The 18,649-nt window shown below is 52.9% G+C and overlaps 1 protein-coding gene across 2 annotated transcripts in view; it reads right to left on the bottom strand.

The window, feature by feature from the left end:
• SLC6A17 (solute carrier family 6 member 17) overlaps positions 1-18,649 on the bottom strand; it is a 51,804-nt gene that overhangs the window by 13,928 nt on the left and 19,227 nt on the right. For both annotated transcript variants that reach the window (XM_045478587.1, XM_045478588.1), the window contains exons 3-6: positions 15,474-15,631; positions 13,628-13,754; positions 12,679-12,860; positions 10,873-10,983 (exon numbers count right to left, since the gene is read on the bottom strand). In XM_045478587.1, coding sequence (XP_045334543.1) covers positions 10,873-10,983; positions 12,679-12,860; positions 13,628-13,754; positions 15,474-15,631 — 578 coding nt within the window. The remainder of the gene's footprint in view (positions 1-10,872; positions 10,984-12,678; positions 12,861-13,627; positions 13,755-15,473; positions 15,632-18,649) is intronic.

The following is an 18,649-nucleotide window of genomic DNA, read 5'->3' as shown; positions in this document are numbered from 1 at the left end:
CTATCTCCGAATGCAGCGAACTAACTCTTCCACAGCCCCGCAGTCTCATACCTCTGGCCTTTGCCCAGGCTGTTCCCTCTGCCTGGAATTCCGCTCCTCTTACTCACATACTGGTGAAACTCCTACTTCTTTCTTAAAGGCCAGCATAAATATCACCTCCTCTTTGAAGCTTTTCCTGATGCCTCTGGCAGAGCTAGTCACAGCCCTCGGGCTCTTGTAGCTTCACTCAATACCTGCATTCCAGGTTTATATGTCTGCCTTCTGTTCAACACTCTGTGCTTCTTAGGGGTGGAGCCCATCTCCTGTCCACTGTGTCAGCAGTGTCTGACACACAGGAGAGAAGGAAAGCGTTGGGAGCAAGAGAGAGAGAGAGAGAGACGGACAAGGCTGCTTCCTCAAGGTGAGCTGCGCGGGAGGGACCACACCAGGCGCTGTGAAATTGTACCGGCCTTTCTGTGCTAGGATCAGGCTTCTAGGACAAGAAGATCCTTAGGGCTTTAAACCTCTGCTTTCTCAAACGTGGCTATTTTAGTGCTGGCTTCCTTTCCTTTTCTTCTCTCTTGCTTTTTTTCTCCCCCTCCCCCATCCCCACCCTCCTTCTTCCTTCTCTCCCTCCTCCTCCTCCTTCTCCTCCTCCTCCTCTTCTGGTGATTCTTTCAGTTTTCATCTACGTCAGTTATCACCAAAGTTTTTACAAAAGGGTCTGGACCATCTGTGAGGTCCAAACACATGTCATTGTCAGGATTTTCATCACTCTCTAAGCCTCAAAATGGGTAAATTCCTAAGCCCAGCCACTTTCAGGGCCAAGTTCCATAAATGGAGGCAGCCACACCCTAGGGAGACCACCATAATCCTGAAGTGCACCATCAGAGCTGACCCTGTAACTTGGGGGACAGACTCTCCAAGGACAGGGTAGGCAAGTCTTATATGCAACGATCTGGGATGGGAACAAGAATTTTATGTTTTTAAGACTGTCTCTATTTGCTGTTCTTTTATAATTTTTAAAAATTATGGCACATTGATTGTAAAAGGTACAAAAGGTGGAGAGGAAAATATAATGAGCCCCCAGGTACCCATCAGTTGGTTTCAACAATTTACCAACATATGGCCAATCTCACCTCCTCTTGCCCCATTCCCCATCCCTAGATTATCTTGAAGAAAATTGGTGGCTCCAAATCTGGTATTAATGAGGCCCCAGGAAATAGTCTGTGCCGAAGCTTGACCTTTGAGGACACACGTGCCCTGTGTGAGCAGCCCCTGGGCACCCCTCCAGCCTGCAGCTTGGAGGGGCTCTCTTGCTGATGGAGAAGACCAGATGCCCAATGTTCACCTGGCGGTAAAGTGAGGCAGGCACCTTCAGGACTGTTCAGGACAACAGGAAAGCCTGTTGTTCCTTGAACTTAAAGGGGCTCTATCAGGATTCCTGGGGTGCTGGTGCATAATTCCAACAAGGCCCCGATCATGGGGTCTACAGAGGATGAACCCGCGGCCAGACCTCAGGAAGCCCGATGTCCTTGCCAAACATCAGGATGTGACCGCAAGAGGAGAGGTGGGGAATGGGCTCTCCCTACGAAAAGACAAGGCTCGCGCCGTCCTTGGGGTGCCTGCCCTAAAACACGGCAAGAGCTTCCTGCCATTTCCTTGGCACGAGGGCTGAGTCACTTCCTCACGCGGAGAGCGAGGTGTTTCACGCATTTGACTCAGCGGCACAAAGATGCTTTTGGAATCCACAAGCAGCCCCTGAGTGCCTGGCCTGACCTGGTGCGTGACTGGAGCACACACGCCTTTGCTCCTCAGCCCTGCCGGGCACCTGCCGGTGCAACAGCCAGCTGGGGCCGCGAGACACCAGATGGCACTGGAGCGCCGGGTTCCCAGCGCCCAAGAACAGTGTCACCTTCACAAGGGAGAGAATAATCATCGCTAAGGCTTACCATGTGCTCTCTGCGCACCGGAAGCAGGTCCCCCGTGCTCTCCCGACAAGGCTGTCGGGAAGCCACCATGGTTTGCCCCATCTCACAGCCGAGTAAACAGAGTGAGTTCCCACAGGGATGTTGCCCTCCGATCATTGAGTGACGAGCCGGGATCTGAACCAGACTGTCTGGCTCCGGAGCCCGCCCAAGGCTGGCTTGCCCTGGTCATCCTGCCCAGAAGCCCTCCTCTGCTTGTGGAGGTCAAGGAGCTCTACCACTGATCTCAGTGCCTCCTGGGCCCTCAGTGCCTCCCAGGACCCCACTTCTCTAAGGGTTAACACGTACCCTTGACGCTGGGCCAGTCTGGCTCACTGGTGAAGACTGCTCATGTGTCTAGACCCCAGACGCGGTGAAGCGAGAGGCAGATGCCCAAAGCTGCACGTAGCTGAGGCTGTGCCGGGCCCCTGTCCCGGAAGACCGTGTGCTCTCATCTCAACCGATGACACATGGTTTAAAACTCAAAAGGCACAAAAGGGCACTGTAAGGGCTCCTTTACCCCACCCCGTATCCAGACACTCAGTTCGTATTCTTGCGTGCCCTTCCAGTGATATTTTATGTGTATATCAGTAACACACACACACACACACACACACCCCAACATATATATCTGCGTGTGTGTGTATTCCTGCCCCCAGTCTGACACTTCCTCGTCGTGCTGAGTTAGGAACCCACAGAGTTCTGGGGCTTCTGGCAAGCTGCCCCCCTCAGCCCCTGCCCACTCTCAGCCTTGTTCCCACAGTGTGCCTAAGGGACCACTGGGCCTGGTCCCTCGGTCCCAGGGCCCCGTTTACCTCGGCTGCTGCAAGGTTCCCATGACTCCTGGGTTGTCCTTCATCCGGACTTCATCTCAGGATGGCTGGGTCTGTCCCCTGCTCTGACTCACGCCCTGCCCCTCCCTAACTGCCTGCACCCTGCCACTGGCCCCTGGAACTCACAGTCTGTCACCCCCACTCCCCCATCTCCACAAGCCTTCTCTGGATGCCCGCCCCCCATGCCTTCTTGCTCCGACTCGGTGGTTCTCCAGCCTGGCCACACATCAGAATCACTGGGAGCTTTCAAGAGCTCCTACTACCTGGATACCACACCTGGGGATCCTGATTTTCAGTCTGTTGGCTGGAGTCTGATTGGTCGAGGGTGGGCCCGATCGGGAGGCCTCCTCTGCAGCCCTCTCGAGTAGAGGCTGTCCTCTTACACACCCAAGCTGCCATCGGGCCTGGAGGCGAATAGCGGGCTGCCTGTTCCTCCAGGTCTTTGTCGCCATTCCAAGCACACTGTCTCTGTCCAGCTCTACAGCTATCATATTTCTGGGTCCCTTCAGCTCCTCCCTTCCACTGAGATCGTCCTTCACCCCACTCCTAGGGTTGTGCCATAGCCCCTGTCTTATCTAAGAGCTCCTGTCATATCTAAGACCCCAGCGCCACCTAGGACCTCAAAGTCAAGGACCCTGAACCCCAGAGCACCGTCTTCCCAGCTCACTCCTTCTAGTATCTTGACTCCAAAAATTCTTCACCCGTACTGGGACTATCTGCCTTTCACCACCCCCATCCTGTTTGTAGCATAACTTCCCTTCTTCATTGGCTTGGTTGACAGTCCATCATTTGGTTGCTCCCTTGCTACCCTCTTAACTCCCCTACCGCCTCTCCCCATGGTCATCCCTTGTTATCACCTTCTGACCCTGGTGAAGTCCAACCAACCTTCCACCGACTCTGGGCCTGCCCCCAAGCCGCTAAGCATAGCTGGAGAAATCACGCAAGGCGCACCTTGGGATCTTTGATGAGTTATTTAACCTCTCTGTGCATCAGTACCTCCCCCGCCCCCTGCAAACTGGCTAAAATAACACCTGCCCTGAGGGTTATTATGAGCTTCAGTGAGTGACTGTACGTCAGGTGCACGTAACAGTGCCTAGCACACGTAAGCATCATCCACTGTAAAACGCATGAATGTTCTCAGTATCCCTCCAACTGTGGGAAATAGCGTGCTTTCAGAGGTGTTAAACTAGGGGGAACTGTCCAGCTTGGGACTGGAGAAGTGTTAGCCACGCCATGCTGGCTGGCTTCACTGCACACTTGTGTGCCCCTTGACCACCAGCCTGTCCTCCGTGCTGCCCACACTCCCTGTCTCCTGCACGGTCACCTCACGCTCGCTCTTCCTTAGGCATCCACCACGCTCCGCCATTCGCACTCTCAACTGAGGCCCTTGCTTCCTCCTTCACAGAAGAAAATGACACGATGGGAAGAGAGAGCTCTCACAATGAGGAGCTCCTCACCACAGCTTCTCAGCTGCCAGCCCCTGCGCCCGCCGGCTGGCCCTTGCCTCCTGTTCCTCCCCGATGAGACCAACTCCTCCACGTGGGCACTGGGTGCCCCCTCCCTGCTCACTCAAGGACTCTGGTTCCCCTCCACCCAAAAGCATTGATTTCCCACTCTTGGTTTTTTTTTTTTTTTTTTTTTTTTAAGTGTACCATTTGGGGCACCTAGGCGGCTCAGCGGGTTAAGTGTATGACTTCCGCTCAGGCCATGATCTCGCGGTTCATGAGTCTTGAGTTCGAGCCCCGCATGGGGCTCTCTGCTGTCAGCACAGAGCCCACTTCAGACCCTCTGTCTCTCTCTCTCTGCCCCTCCCACACGCCCACTCTCTCTCTCTCAAAAATAAACATTTTAAAAGCGTAAAGTTTAATGGTATTTAGCACATCACAGAGTTGTGCCCCCATTGCCACAATTTTCGAACTTCTTCATCACCCCGAAAAGAAAGCCCATCCTCATTAACAGTCACTCCCCTTTTCCCCCCAACCTCCTCACAAACCCAGCCCTAAGGAACCACTAATCTGCTTTCTGTCTCTACAGATTTGCCTATTCTGGCCATTTCACACAATGGAATGGAATCACACAACATGTGGTCTTTGGTGACCAAAGACCAAAGACCAAAGAGGTTCGTGCAATGTCGTGGCACCTGTTAGTACTTCATTCCCCTTTATGGCCTAAGAAGTCACCCTCGTACAAACACACGACTCTCGATTCTTCCATTCGTCAGTTGACAGACATCTGAGCTGTTTCTACCTTTTGGCTCTTGTGAAGGATGCTGCGATGAACATTTGTGTACAAGTTTTTGTGTGAATATGTTTTTAGTTCTCTTGGAAACGCGCCTGGGAGTGGAGTTGCTGGCTCATACGCTAACTCTGTCTAACCTTTGGAGATGCTGCCAGGCTGTTTGCCAAAGCGGCTGCTCCATTCCACATTCCCACCAGCGGCGTATGATGGAGTTCTGTCATCATAGTACCGAGTTCTGAAATAACACCCTCGATCCCATGGATATCTCCAGTTTCCACCCATTTCTCATTTCTCTGCTTTTTTTTTTTTTTTATAGTAAAACGCCTGGGTTTGCACCTGGGTGGCTCAGTCGGTCGAGTGTTCGACTCTTGGTTTCGGCTCAGGTCATGATCTCACGGTTTGTGAGGTTGAGCCCCGCATCGGCCTCTGCACGGACAGCGAGGACCCTGCTGGGGACTCTCTCTCCCTCTCTCTCTGCCCCTCCCCCACTGGCTCGAGTGTGTGTGTGTGTGTGTGTGTGTGTGTGTGTGCGCGCACACGCGTGCGCTCTCTTTCTCTCCAGGGACCCCCCTGATGCCAGGTGCACTGCTCACTTCCCAGTCCTCACCGCCTGCCTGACCTCAGCAACTTTGGACATGGCAGATCACTCCCTCCTTAAAGACGTTTCTCTGCTTTGCCTCTGGGATTGATGTATCCATGTCTCCCTCCCCTCCTCCTCCTCCTCCTCTTTCTCCTCCCACATTGGCTACCCTTCCCCCAACCTCTAAATGCTGGGCCCTGGTGCTCACTGCTCAGTCCTCTTCTCAGTGTTCACTCTCCAGGTGACCGTCACTAGTCCACTGCTTTAAAGTCTCTGATTCCCAAGTTTATATCTCCACTTGGCCTGCAGACTCAGCTGTCCGACTGCCTACTCAGTATCTCCGCTTGGATATCTACTAGACATTTTAGACCTGCTGTGTCCAACAGTAGTCTTGATGTTCCCCACCAAGTCTGCTCTCCTCACCGTCTGCCCTCATCTCCATGAATTCAACTCCGTGCTTCTAGTCGCTCAGGCAAAAGACCGTGGAGTCATCCCCCAATTGACCACTGTCCCTCTCTCAGCCCTCACATCCAATTCCACAACAAATCGTGTGACCCTACTTCCCGAATATGTCCTGAATCTGACCACTTCTCATCACTCCTATTGCCATCACCTGGGCTGAAATCACAGTCTCCTCTCACCTGGAGGAATTCTAGAACTTGGATGGATTCACCTGGATGGAACCTTCTGGCAGGTCGTTCTGTTCCACCCTTGCTCCCCCAGATTGTCTACGGCAGCCAGAGGGGTCTTTCAAAGATGGAAGTCAGATCACGTTGCTACTTCGCTCGGCACCTCCAGTGGCTCCCGTTTCACCAAGAGTAGACACCAAAGGCCTACTTGGCTCATAACACACTCGTGCTCTGGCTCCCCACTACCCCCTTCACCGCATGTCCTACTTCTCTCCCCTCCCATTCCGGACTCATTTAGCCTCCTTGAATTGGATGCCAAACACTTCCAAACCTTGAGGCCTTTTCATTTATTGTTCTCTCCAGAATGGAATGTGCTACGTTCAGATATCCACACAGCCTGCTTCCCAACTCCCCTCTTCACTCAAAGACCACTTTCTCAGGGAGGCCTTCCTTGAACACTACGTGAAGCAAGCCCTCTCCCCGGTGTCCCTACTCCTCCTTTCTCTGCTTTATTTTTCTCCTTAGCAACACCACCCAGCAAGTCCTTAATCTTCTATTATCTTATTATTCCCATGAGGGCTAGGAAGTTCGTCTGCTTGGTTCACCACTGGATCCCAGGACCCACCACAGAGTCCAGAACCTAACAGGCACTCAGCGAACCTTTGAGGACTGAAGGGATAAATTAATGACAGTCATTTGGATTGTTTTCCACCTTTGGCCACGAAAACACGTACTACAATGGCCAATATGGTTCACAGGTCATTTTTGTTTTGAGGGAATATATCTGCAGGGCAAATAACTGGAAGTGGAATTGCTGGGTCAAAGGACACGAATAGTTATGATTTTGAGAAACACTTTCCGAAAGTTTTGGTGGTAAGTCTACCACAATCTACCACTTTGTGTTGAGCAAGTCACATGGTGAACTGTGTGGCACACCATGCTGACTTGGGTTTTTCACTGAATGGAAAGAAAGTAATCAGGAGAGATGTTGCCCAAGGAATCCAAGAAGTTAACTAGCCGTCAACATGAATTACTGTTCCATCAAAAATGCTAGAGGGTCATCACGGTATCCTGGCCACACTGCATTTGCCATATGTCCAGTGACTGCTTGGGGGCATGGACTGAAAGTCCAGATCCTATGGCTTGGATCCTTTCTGGTATTGGAAGACTTCAGAAGAGGACTTTCAGCATATCCACAGACAGCCTGTGCTCTTTTCGAGTGGATTCTGAGATGCCCTGGCCAAAACTCTTCTTGGACTCTGCCATGGCTACGAAATGGCATGACCCCTGGAGATGTCATTCGCACGGTGGTCAGTCTAAATGGAGCAGCGCACAGCCTGGGAAGCTGTGTGCAAGGACCCCAGCATTCCATAGCACTGCTCTAGGTCAAGGACTTGAAATGGTTTCAGTGTTCCCCATCTCACCGATCTTGTCCTGGAACATTCACAGCTCTGCAACAGTGGTCTGCCACATATGGACAGTCGAACAACTGTCCACCCTCACCCAGCCGTCATTGCTGGCCTTACCTGCAGCACAGGCTGTGAAGGGCATCCTTGATGGAAGAGTTTGGCCTTTGAGGCCCTTAGGTCTCCCCTACCCCATTCAACACATCCATCCGAGGTCAAGAGTGGGAGCTGCCCCAAAGAACTGCTCAGTGAGCAAGATCTCAAGATGAACTTGCAGGCTCTATCCAGACTGAAAGTCACAAAAGCTAGATGGGCCAGGCGCCACACCTGCTGGGTCTTGGTAACCTGGCTCCTCCAGGTTATTTTAAACTGCACTTCACGGAGGCTCTGGCCCATATACATGCTAACATGACGTCACGCCATTTCCTGAACATCCAGCAAAAGGTTTTGGAGAGGAATGTCCTCTGTTATGCAAAGTACACATCAACCATCTCGCATCCATCTGATTGGCAAAAATTGAGGTCTAACAAACGTGGAGCAACAAGGACTCTTGTCTACAACTGGTGGGAGTGTCGACCGTTGCCACCACTTTGCTGCTGTTTTTGTAACGTTTATTCATTTTTGAGAGGCAGAGAGAGAGAGAGCATGAGCAGGAGAAGGACAGAGAGAGAGGGAGAGGGAGAGGGAGAGGGAGAGGGAGACACAGAATCTGAAGCAGGCTCTAGGCTCTGAGCTGTCAGTACAGACCCCAATACGGGGCTCGAACCCATGAACTGTGAGACCATGACCTGAGCTGAAAGTGGATGCTTAACTGACTTGAGCCACCCAGGTGCCCTGTTGCCACCACTTTGGAGAGCAATTTGGCCACCATCTAGTAAAACTGAAGGTATGCATATCCTTTGGGATGGCAATTTTACTCCTGAATTTTTTCTAGACACCCTAGAAAAAAACTGTGCACATGAAGACCTGTGTGATAATGTTTACTGTAGTGTTACTAGCAATAGTGAAAGCTGGAAACAACAGAAGTGATCATCAACTAGAGAATGAACAAATAAAGTTCCGTGCTATGGTGGAATACTGTCCACCAGGGAAGATGGAGACACCAAAACTACAAACAGCACTATAAATAAACCTCAAATAACAGTATGGGACAAAAATAAAAGCTGAGGCAAGTCACAGGAAGTTGCATAAAATACAATGCCACTTACGTAAAGTTTAAAAGTACGCACAAATGCTATATGTTGTTTATGCACACACGAATATGTATTACGAGTTTTAAAAAATGTACTAGGGGGATGAAGCCTAAATTCCGGATAGTGGTTTTCTTTAGGGGAGGAAAGAAATGGGATCAGGTCAGGCTATACAGGCATTTTTTATGGCCTCTGTAATTTTGATCTCTTAAAAATGTTTATTATATTATTATATATGTGTGGTTACATGCCTGAGCTATTTCATAATTAAAAAGGTGTTTTAGGGGCGCCTCAGTGGCTCAGTTGGTTAAGCATCCGACTCTTGATTTTGGCTCACGTCATGATCTCGCGGTGCGTGAGTTCGAGCCCCCCATCAGCCCAGGGCCTGCCTGGGATCCTGTCTCCCTCTCTCTCTGCCCCTCCCCCACTTGTTCTCTCTATCTCTCAAAATAAATTAAAAGGATGTTTTAAAAAGCATCTGAATCAAACGGAGAGCGGTACTGTGTATGCTGGGACCAGAAGCCAATCTCATGAATCTGTTCCATACTGGGCTCTCTCAACACGGATCCCACCAAGGGGCCCATCCGGACACCTGTGTGAATCTCCCCATTTATGAACATCTCCAGAGTATACAGTTTCCTCATAAGGTTCAATAAAGTATAACTAAAAGATTCAAGTGAAAACGTTGGACTGATCATCATTCTAAAATACAGTTGAAGTAATTCATAGAAACTGTTGGCTTTCTTCTCATGGCCGTTTCCCTCCCAAAGAAACCAGATTCACGCTATTTTCTTCTTTGTCAGACATCCCATGTTCACAACAACCTTATGCCAGCCACGTGGCTCGGGAGGCACACTCCTGCTTCAGGAGGTTTGCTAAACTCTTCCTAAAGAGGACCTCTGTGGATGTTCACATACAAACCTCAGATGTTACCGCTAAGAATGCTGGGGGCCAATTTAGTCCCTCTCTGATGAATATAGAGCAGTGTGTATCCTGCCCATTGCCACCCTCCAAACATCAGGGGCTGTTCCCAGCTGCAGGGCAGAGCTGGGAGGGCATGGGGATCTCAATCCCCACCAGATCTGGGTTCTTCTCCCAGTGTCATCTGTATGAACTGTCTGTGTGAGCCCTGGTGTGTGTGAGCACATGTGTGCCATGGTAGTGTTAGGGGCTCAACACGGTGGAGTTCTGACCCATGCCTACAGACTGGAGTCTCACCAACGAGCTGGGTGCTCACTGATCAGCTGGCATTTGGAGGTGGACCTCCCCAGCCTTGCCAGCTGGAGTTACTAACGTACATTGCTTGGGCACCTTGAAGGACATCCCAATCTGCATTTGAAATCCTCTTATTCCTCAGGGGACTGGCTCTGCCAGCTGTGGCCAGTGGTCTGAAGGGGAACAGAGAGGCAAGGCCACATGGTGGGCAAAGACCACCATTAAGAAACCCGTGTGTACACATTCGGGATGTCTACTGCCCTGCTAGTGTCCTGTGACATGTGCACAGTGGTCCCTCACTGGGCTATGGGGAGGAGGATTAAAGGAGAGAAGATACGGATGGATTTGGTCAGGGTAAAATCGCTACCCACATGGCCTATTATCTTGAGTTAAACAGTGACACCGTTCCCCTGATTTGGGTATAAGCTGTGATTCCCGGTGGGGGGGGGGGGGAGATCTCTTTCCTTAGGCATCTTCTTGGCTCCTGCTGTCACAGATGCGCTGACCTGACGGAGCCTGCCACTGCTCCCTGCCCCCCTGCCCCAGTCCCACCTGACGTCCCACCTTTGCCTCAAGCATGCCCAGTGCTTTCCCTCAATTGCTCATGCGGTTCCCTTCACTGCAATGTCCTACTGCCACTCACTGAAATCGGATCTGCTTCCGGGTCATCTGTTCCCTGAAGCTTCTCCTGATTTCACCCAAATTGGCGTGATGTCCCTCTCGTTGGAACCGGGGCCCGTGACTATGCCTGACACGTAACAGGTCCTCAGTGAGTGCTAAACTGCACGAAGCCGGCAGGGCTCAGTGGCGTGGTCAGTGTCTCCCAGATCCTTACCTTGGGGGTGAACATGTGTAGGATGCCATCGACGGCCCCTCGCAGCAGCAGCCCCCGGACCAGGAAGCAGGCCAGCACCACATAGGGGAAGAGGGAGCTGAAATACATCACCTGCAGAGAAGACAGGGACCCGCTGTGGGGCAGAATGCCTCCCGCAGCTGGCACCCCCCTCCCTGCTCACAGCTGGGGCACAGGAGCCCTCCTCTGATGGCAGAAGAAAGTGCAGCCCTGGGACCCCTGGGCACAGGGCCAAACCCACCCCACATCTGGCCTCGAGCCAAGGCAGGAGCACAGACAAGCTGGAGTCGGCGCGGCTGTGCCTGGGGCCAGTTTCCTCCTTTCAAGAGCTGGTAGGGCTGGGTCTGTGGCCTCCCCGCCCCCAAGGGCCACCACGGGGGTGAGGAACCGTCTCCTCTCCCCTCCTCCTGTTTTCATGTCTCTTGCCTGCTTTTCTATCCTTGACTCCAGGGGACCCCCTAAGGATCTCCCGTGTCCTTGGAACTCCTTTGACAGAAGCCTTCCAGGAGGTTACAGACATGGCTCCCAAGCAAAAAATCAGAAAAGGTCCTGCCTCTTATGACCATAAATTGTGTGCTGTTTTCTAGCGTGTGCATTTTTTGCACACTTCTAGATTCCCCACGTGCCTGGCAGAGAGCCTCACACAAAGGAGATGCTCACGGAATGTTTGCTGCGCTGAAACAAATCAAGAGGGTCGTTTGGGCAGGATGGTGTTGGACGTATAAGAGCGGGTGTGTCCAGAGCCAGGCCACCTGAGTCCTGATCCTGGCTCTACCATTGTCAACCATGTGACCTGGAGCGATTCACTTAACCTCTGTGTGCCTCCATTTCCTCATCTATAAAATGGGTGTAATGCTTCCTAACTCATAAGGGTGTTGTGGACCCAAAGCAGTCAGACATGTGGCAGTGCCTGATAAGTGCCACGAAGTCTCAGCTACTTTTGTGGCCTTTGGAGAGGGAAGAGGTGGAGAACACTCTACCTTTCCAAGGCTCAACTTCCTTACTCATGGAGTCCATTATAACACCTGGAGCCTCAGACAGATGGCCAAGGCTCTAGTTCCAGCTCTGGGATGCACTGGCCGCCTGATCTCAGCTGAGGTGCCTTCCCCGCTCTGGGCCTCAGTTCACTCATCTGTAGAATGAGTGGAGTAAGCCACGGGGTCCCTAATGTCCTTTGCGGCCCCGACAGTCCATGAATACCGTACATGCCAAAGAAGAAAGGGCCCTTACTTGAAAGGGGTCTGAGCTCCTGGGAGAAGGTGCGTGGGGCTGGCTGGACTGCACCCCGAGAGAGCCACGGAGAGCCGTCCTCGAGGCCCCAAGGTGCCTGCACTCACAGCATGCACCTGCTCAAAGAGCCCTTTCGTTTCCACAGGGCGAGCTGCTAAGTTTTACCAAAAAGTGCTCAGAGCAGATGCTTCTAGGGCTTTTGCTTGGGAACCTAAAGGGTTAGGATGTAGACGAATGTCCCTGGGTCAGCGCTCCCAGCTTTTTTTCCCTTTCAAGTCTGCAGAGCAGGCCTGAGTTATCTGAGCACAGAGGCGGCTGGTGTTCAAAGCATCGATTTTCCACAAGCCCACTCCGACCCCCTCCTGGTGGGCAATAATCCAGCAGTGACACTCCCGTCGCCTCCATGGGGGGGGGGGACTGTGTCATCATCCTGAGCCACTCAGAGGCCAAGCCCACCCAACAGACCCTGCATAGCATATCCCAGTGTCCTCAGACCCCTGCCTTCCTGCCTTCCATGCTCTTCTACCCACCCCCCCCTTGAGTCCCTTCCTGACTCACCTTCCCGGAGGACTGGATGCCCTTGACCACGGCCATGCCCACGATGCTCCAGGCCACCAGGAGGCACAGGGTCATCTTCCAGTTGAGGCCCCCGCTCTCCGAGATGGAGTTGGAGATGTCCAAGGCCTCTCGGTACCAGAAGTAGGTGGTGGCTGAGCTCTTTTCACACTCTGCCTCCACCACTGAAACAGCAGCAAAGGCCACAGTGCCTCAGTCGGGGCTCTGGGTCCCCCTCCTCTGCCTGACCCCCAACGAGGGCAGCAGTGGGCGAGGGGCCAGCTGAGTGTGGGGAGCAGGGAGGGACTGTGCTCGTTCTGGGCTAGCCAGGATCTGGCAGACCCTGAAGCCTCCAGATGGGGCTCCAGATGGGGCCCAGGAGGCTTTGGGACACACTGATCTGGCTGCATTCTCACACATGCCACTCCCTGCCCGCCTCCATCGGTGGAGGACAGCAAGGAATAGGCAGAACTGGCCTCAAGTTCCCTGGGAAAGGTTCTGAGCTAGGAGCCAGACATCTGGATTCTCATCCAAGATCCTTGGTTAAATCAGTAGTGCAACCACAGGAAAGTTGCTTCTGGACCTCAGTTTACTCCTCTGTGAGGTGGGATACATCATTTGGCCTTTTATAGGACTGGCATGCAGACTAAGGCTGTTTCCAGACAGGATGGTGTTAGAGTTACACAGGATTGTAACAACTAAACACAAGTCACAATTTCTAGAGTTTTCTCTACACTCATTTCATTCAGTCCCCATAAGAACTCTATGGGATAGGCTGGCAAGGACCATCAAAACAGGAAATGTGGGTCAGGTAGGTGTCTTATTCAAGGCGACACAGCAAGTCAATGAAGTCTCAAATCTCTGCCTAAGCCTCTGAGGCTCCTTCCACCCTTTCCTGAGACAGGCTGGCTGGGGAACCCAGTTGGTCATACTCAGGGGGTCCTATACTTGCCTGCCACAGTCCCATTCCTGGTGACAGGACATTCGCTCCAGGGCAGTGGGTACTGGAAGGACTTGAAGAAGTAGAAAATGCTCCAGCCGATGATCACATTATAATATAGCCCAACAAACAGGCAGACCTGGGGACAATGGTCCATGGTCGGGGGAGGGGTCATGAAGGCTGCAGGCAATTCCACCCCACCCCCACTCCCCATCCTAGGGCCAGGCTCCGGCTGACTGCACACAACACTGCTCACAGTCTTGGAGGAAGAGGAGGAGGAAGAGGAGGAGGAGGAGGGGGAGGAGGGATGAGACGCAGGCACTGAGGGCCTCTTCCTAATCCTCCCTTCATCTGGTATTCAGGGAATCCACAAAAGAATGTTTCAGATATTAAAGATCTCTCCTTTAAGCAATGAACTCTTAAAATGGTAATCCTTTCCAGTTTGAAATTCTTCTAAAAATGCTTAAAGCACTTCCCCATCATTTCCTGATGACTCAGGATTACAATCCCAGAGCTGCCCTCCGGGACCCTGGAGGCCTGCTCGCCTTTTGCCTCTACAGACAATGGCCCCAGACTGCAGTGTTCCTTGAGCTTTCGTGGATGCTTCTTCCTGGTTTCCTACGTCCTCCCTCGTCTCAGGACCCCACTCTTCGGTACTGTCAGCAGCCCGCCTCCAGAAAGATGTCACTTTCCATGTCTCGGAAACATGATCGCTACCCTTGGTAGAATTGCATTTGAGATAGGAGTACACGGATTCTGACCGAGGGTCCGATAGGTTTCTCAGAAAGCAATGCTTTCACGCACGGGGGTTTGCCGTATCCGCTCTGGATGCCGAGAGGCCCCTTCCGCCTCCAGCGGCCTGCTCGGTAATGCTGATCGGCGTGAGCGCCGAGGGCCCTTTACCGCATCAATGTCACGAGCCCTGGCGTGCAGGAGCAGACGCTCGGACGGCACACCTTAACCGCAATATCGAGGGAGAGGGACCCCCACTTCTTTCACTTGGGTGCTTTCAGGCCAAGGGGAGACCCATTCACACTCACGTGCGTACACACGGCCAGCCCTGGCAGGGTATGCTGTACTTGGCCGTGTCTCCCTGGGCAGAGGTGATGCCCGCCATGACTGTGGGAGCCACACAGACCCTCCCCCAGTCTCTGCCTGAGACAGGTTTGGGCTGGCCATGCTACCAGGCCTAACGGAATGCTCGGTCCCTTCCAGAGGCAGGTGTGAACACGTGCACCCATGGGCTCTGCCCATAAGGGAAGTTCAGTTTCCTCACCTCAAGAGCTAAGCGGAACCTCACCTCCAGGCCCGTAAATGAGCCTCACGGAGTTCCCCATCCAGGACCGTGGGGTGTCCCTGGCTCCCGCTGTTCCAAAGCCGGGTCGGCCACAGGCTCTCATCTGAGACCCTCTCCAACGCTGCTCATGTGCACAGCAAAGTGGCAAGGAACCCCCATGCCTCAGGACTGCCTTTTCCCACCACACACCTGCCCAACTGAAATACTCCTCAGTCAAGGAGAGAGGAAGGGCCTCTCTCACAGGGAGCTGATGGGCTGGGAAGCACAGGCATCTGGGGCTGGTCCACGTGTCCACGGAGAACTTCGGCTGAGATGTCCCAGGCACCCCCTCGAAGCGATGTCCCAGCCTCTCCTCCTTGGCAACAATTCCCAATATTATATCCTGCCTCGGGCAGTAATTTAGGCACTGTGTGGCCCTGAGACACCGGCTGGAAACAATTCTCACGCTGAGGGTCTCCCTCCTGCCCTCGCCCTGGCCCAAGACTCCGGTCTACAAACCCCGTACCCCAGAGAGGCCCCTCTGCCTGCCGGTTAAGTGCCCAATGTCTGCCTCTGACTCACTATGCAGCTGGAGAAGCCGATGCCCCCCAAGCGGGGGCACACGTAGTGCCACACACCAATGCTGCCACGGCGTATTCTCTGGCCCACAGCCAGCTCCAGGAAGAAGAGTGGGATCCCGATGATGATCAGTAGCACGAGGTAGGGTACCAGGTAGGCACCTGGGGAGGAGAGAGGAGCGTCACGGGGTGTCCGGAACACGGCACCACGGTAAAGGAGGACAGCCATGTCCTGCAGACCTGCCCACATCTCTGATCACCCCCAAAGTGCCAGCGGTCCTGTGCTCCTCCAGGAATGGTCTGACTCATACGTGTGGCCCACCACACACTGGCCGCCCAGGCCCTCCTTCTCCCCCTTGACTCCTCTGCCCTGAAATGCTAAGGGGGGATCTAGATATAGGTCCATGCCTCTCGCTCACAAGGTTGGATTCAGAGATGGACAGACAGACAGATGCCGCACTCTCAGGAATCCACACGTCAAATCACAAATAGACACACTCTCCCCTCCCGACGTACTCTGTGGACACCTGTTCACACCCCCTCCCGCCCACAGAGAAGCAGCCCCAGATGGAGTGGACCCTGCTCCCTCGTCCCCCAGAGGCACAGCCCCGGGGCACAGCCCTCCCCACATCTGAAGCAGATGCTGACACAGCAGACCGGGTAGCTCCAGGGAAGCGGAGCTTTTGGAAGCTCTCCAGGGAGAGAGGGTCTGACCAGCATCACCATTAATCTACAGCTAATTGGGAGGAACGAGGGAGAAATTAGCAGTTCAGAAAAGCACGGCCGAGAGGATCATAATGGATAGACAGGATGGATCTTGATAAAGATTCCAGATGAGAAATTAAACTCACTGTCCCTGGCCTCACTGCAGACACAATCTCAATTCCAAGTGACAGGGCAGTTAGCAGGAGAATTAAAATCGTGTCTGGACACAGATGAGCGATCCCTGCTGAGAGATGTGCCAGCAACCCAGTCCTGTTAGCAATGCTGTCACACAGCCCCCGTCACCAGTGCCATGAGGGCCACCCAGCACCCCCAGACCAAGCCTTGCCAGCTTGGAGCATCCAGAAGACCCCCAGCCACATGGCTCTGGCCCCCATAACATGACATCCGTATGTGTGCAATCTGCCAAAGAACCCGGGGGGATCAGGCATCTCTTGGGCACGAGACCCAGCACTCGGCAACAGTCAGCTGTTGACTGTAGGCCTACCATGCGCTTGGCATGTGCGGGGTGCGGGGGGTGGGTACTTGGGTGAAAGAAGGCACAGCCGCTATCCCAGGAGAGCTCACAGTCTGGAAGGCAAGACCCTCAGGTTCACACGAGCAACGTCAGCACATGTACACACACACACACACACGGACCAGTCACACAGAGCCAACCGAGCACACGCATGCTGAGGGAGGGGTCAGACAGAACTCATCAGGAAGTCCTCCAGGGGAGGACTTACCCACCAAACCTTACACAACAGCATCTGATTCATTAAACATCCACACGCATACAGTCACACGTACACGTAAATTCCACGTGTCGCTAACAAGCAGCCTGAAAAGAGGGTGGGCCTGAAGGACTCGCGGTTCTGTCTCCTGGTCCGGGGTTCGGGGAAATGAGAGAGGAGAGAAGTGACATGCAGAAAAGCACAGGGACACAGCCTCCCTAGTTTCGTATTTCACCCACATACCCTTGGGTGGCGCAAGATGTGCCAGGGATATCAGAGGAGTAGGCTGGCATCCTCTGGGGATGCTTCTCTCCTCTGCCCCAAAGAACCAGGGAAAGCCTCCACATCCGTGCTGTCCAAAGAGCGGCCCCACAGCAGAGACCGGTCCCTGGCAACCCGCCACTGCCCCTCGGGCCGGTCGCCTGCGTCAGGCCCAGGGCATTGACTTGGCTGCAATTCTCCTGACCGGGCCACGGCCTAGCCACGCACAGCGCTCGGGGGCTGGGGGCTGGGTGAGAATTGCTGGTTAGGCAGAGGTACTTTTCTTATCAACCTTTGCTGAGATCATTTGGAAACGCACCCTCTACCACCTTAGAAAATACAACCTGGAGGCACAACTAGATTGATCTCCTTTGATGTTTCAGGGACGTTCGGGAGCTTCAGGTCGTCAGCCTGAACAGCCAGGAGTGCTGTGCACGGTGTTAGAAGTTCCACAGAACATGGCTCTAGGAAGGTAGATTGTGTGATCTCTGAGGCCTCCTGGATCTCTCCAGTCTCTGTCCTGGTCTATATTCTAGGTCTTGCTTCCGGCACACCCTTAGGTTATTTCTGGGCTTTGAAGCACCACCTTGGTCTCAGCCTGTTGAGATGCGTACTAAGTAGGGGCTGAGATTTGGGGGGGGGGGGCAGACCCCCTGGGCTTGAATCCTGGCTCTGCCACTTACTAGCTGTGTGACTCTGGACCAATTACTTGATCTCTCTACACCACTGTTTTGTCCTCTGCCTAAAAAAGGATAATAACATTAGGTAGAACCACATGAAACTGCTGATCTCTGACCATTTTTGACTTATAAAAATGGTCATTTCACATGCTTCAACTCTACCCCTATGGCACAGGGTTGTCTCAAGGATTCAGTGACTTCCTTACCCCTTAGTAAGCACTTGATGAACATTTGCCTCTTTTCATAAAGATAAACAGGAAAAAAAAAAGCAAACTAAGAGGACACAAAATAAAGAAACGGTCAGCATCTAGTCGCGCTAAGCAGAGTTCCAGAGTTCCCACCCAGATTTAAGCAAAGTTGGACTGGATCCTTCATGGCTCGGAACCACAGAGCTTCCACTCTTGGACCGAATAGTTGTCTCTTTCCTGTATGTGAAACATGATAATTTATCTCCTTCCAAAAAATATTTAAGATGACTTATCATAAACTCCGTAGAATACTGGAGTCAAAGGCAGAGATAGAAAGGGACTCTAGGAATCAGAGAGGGGGGAAGGATGGGGGCAGGAATGAGTCATGGGGAGCTAAAAATCCTGAGAGTTATATCAACTCAGTGACCTGAGTCTAGCCATGCCATATAGGCGAAAAGCTCTAATTGGTAGCTATTTATTGATTTATTAGAGGTGGGGGGAAGACCTTTCAAAGCATGGAGAGCATACAGTGAATAAATGGTGCCATAGTGGCAAGATAAAAGCCTCTGGCCTCAGTTACACCGGCTCGAGGGGACATGCTCACTTCCCACCCTT

Source organism: Leopardus geoffroyi, chromosome C1 (assembly GCF_018350155.1).
Source record: "Leopardus geoffroyi isolate Oge1 chromosome C1, O.geoffroyi_Oge1_pat1.0, whole genome shotgun sequence".
In the NCBI taxonomy this organism is placed as follows: domain Eukaryota; kingdom Metazoa; phylum Chordata; class Mammalia; order Carnivora; family Felidae; genus Leopardus; species Leopardus geoffroyi.
This window is presented reverse-complemented; position numbering and strand designations above follow the sequence as displayed.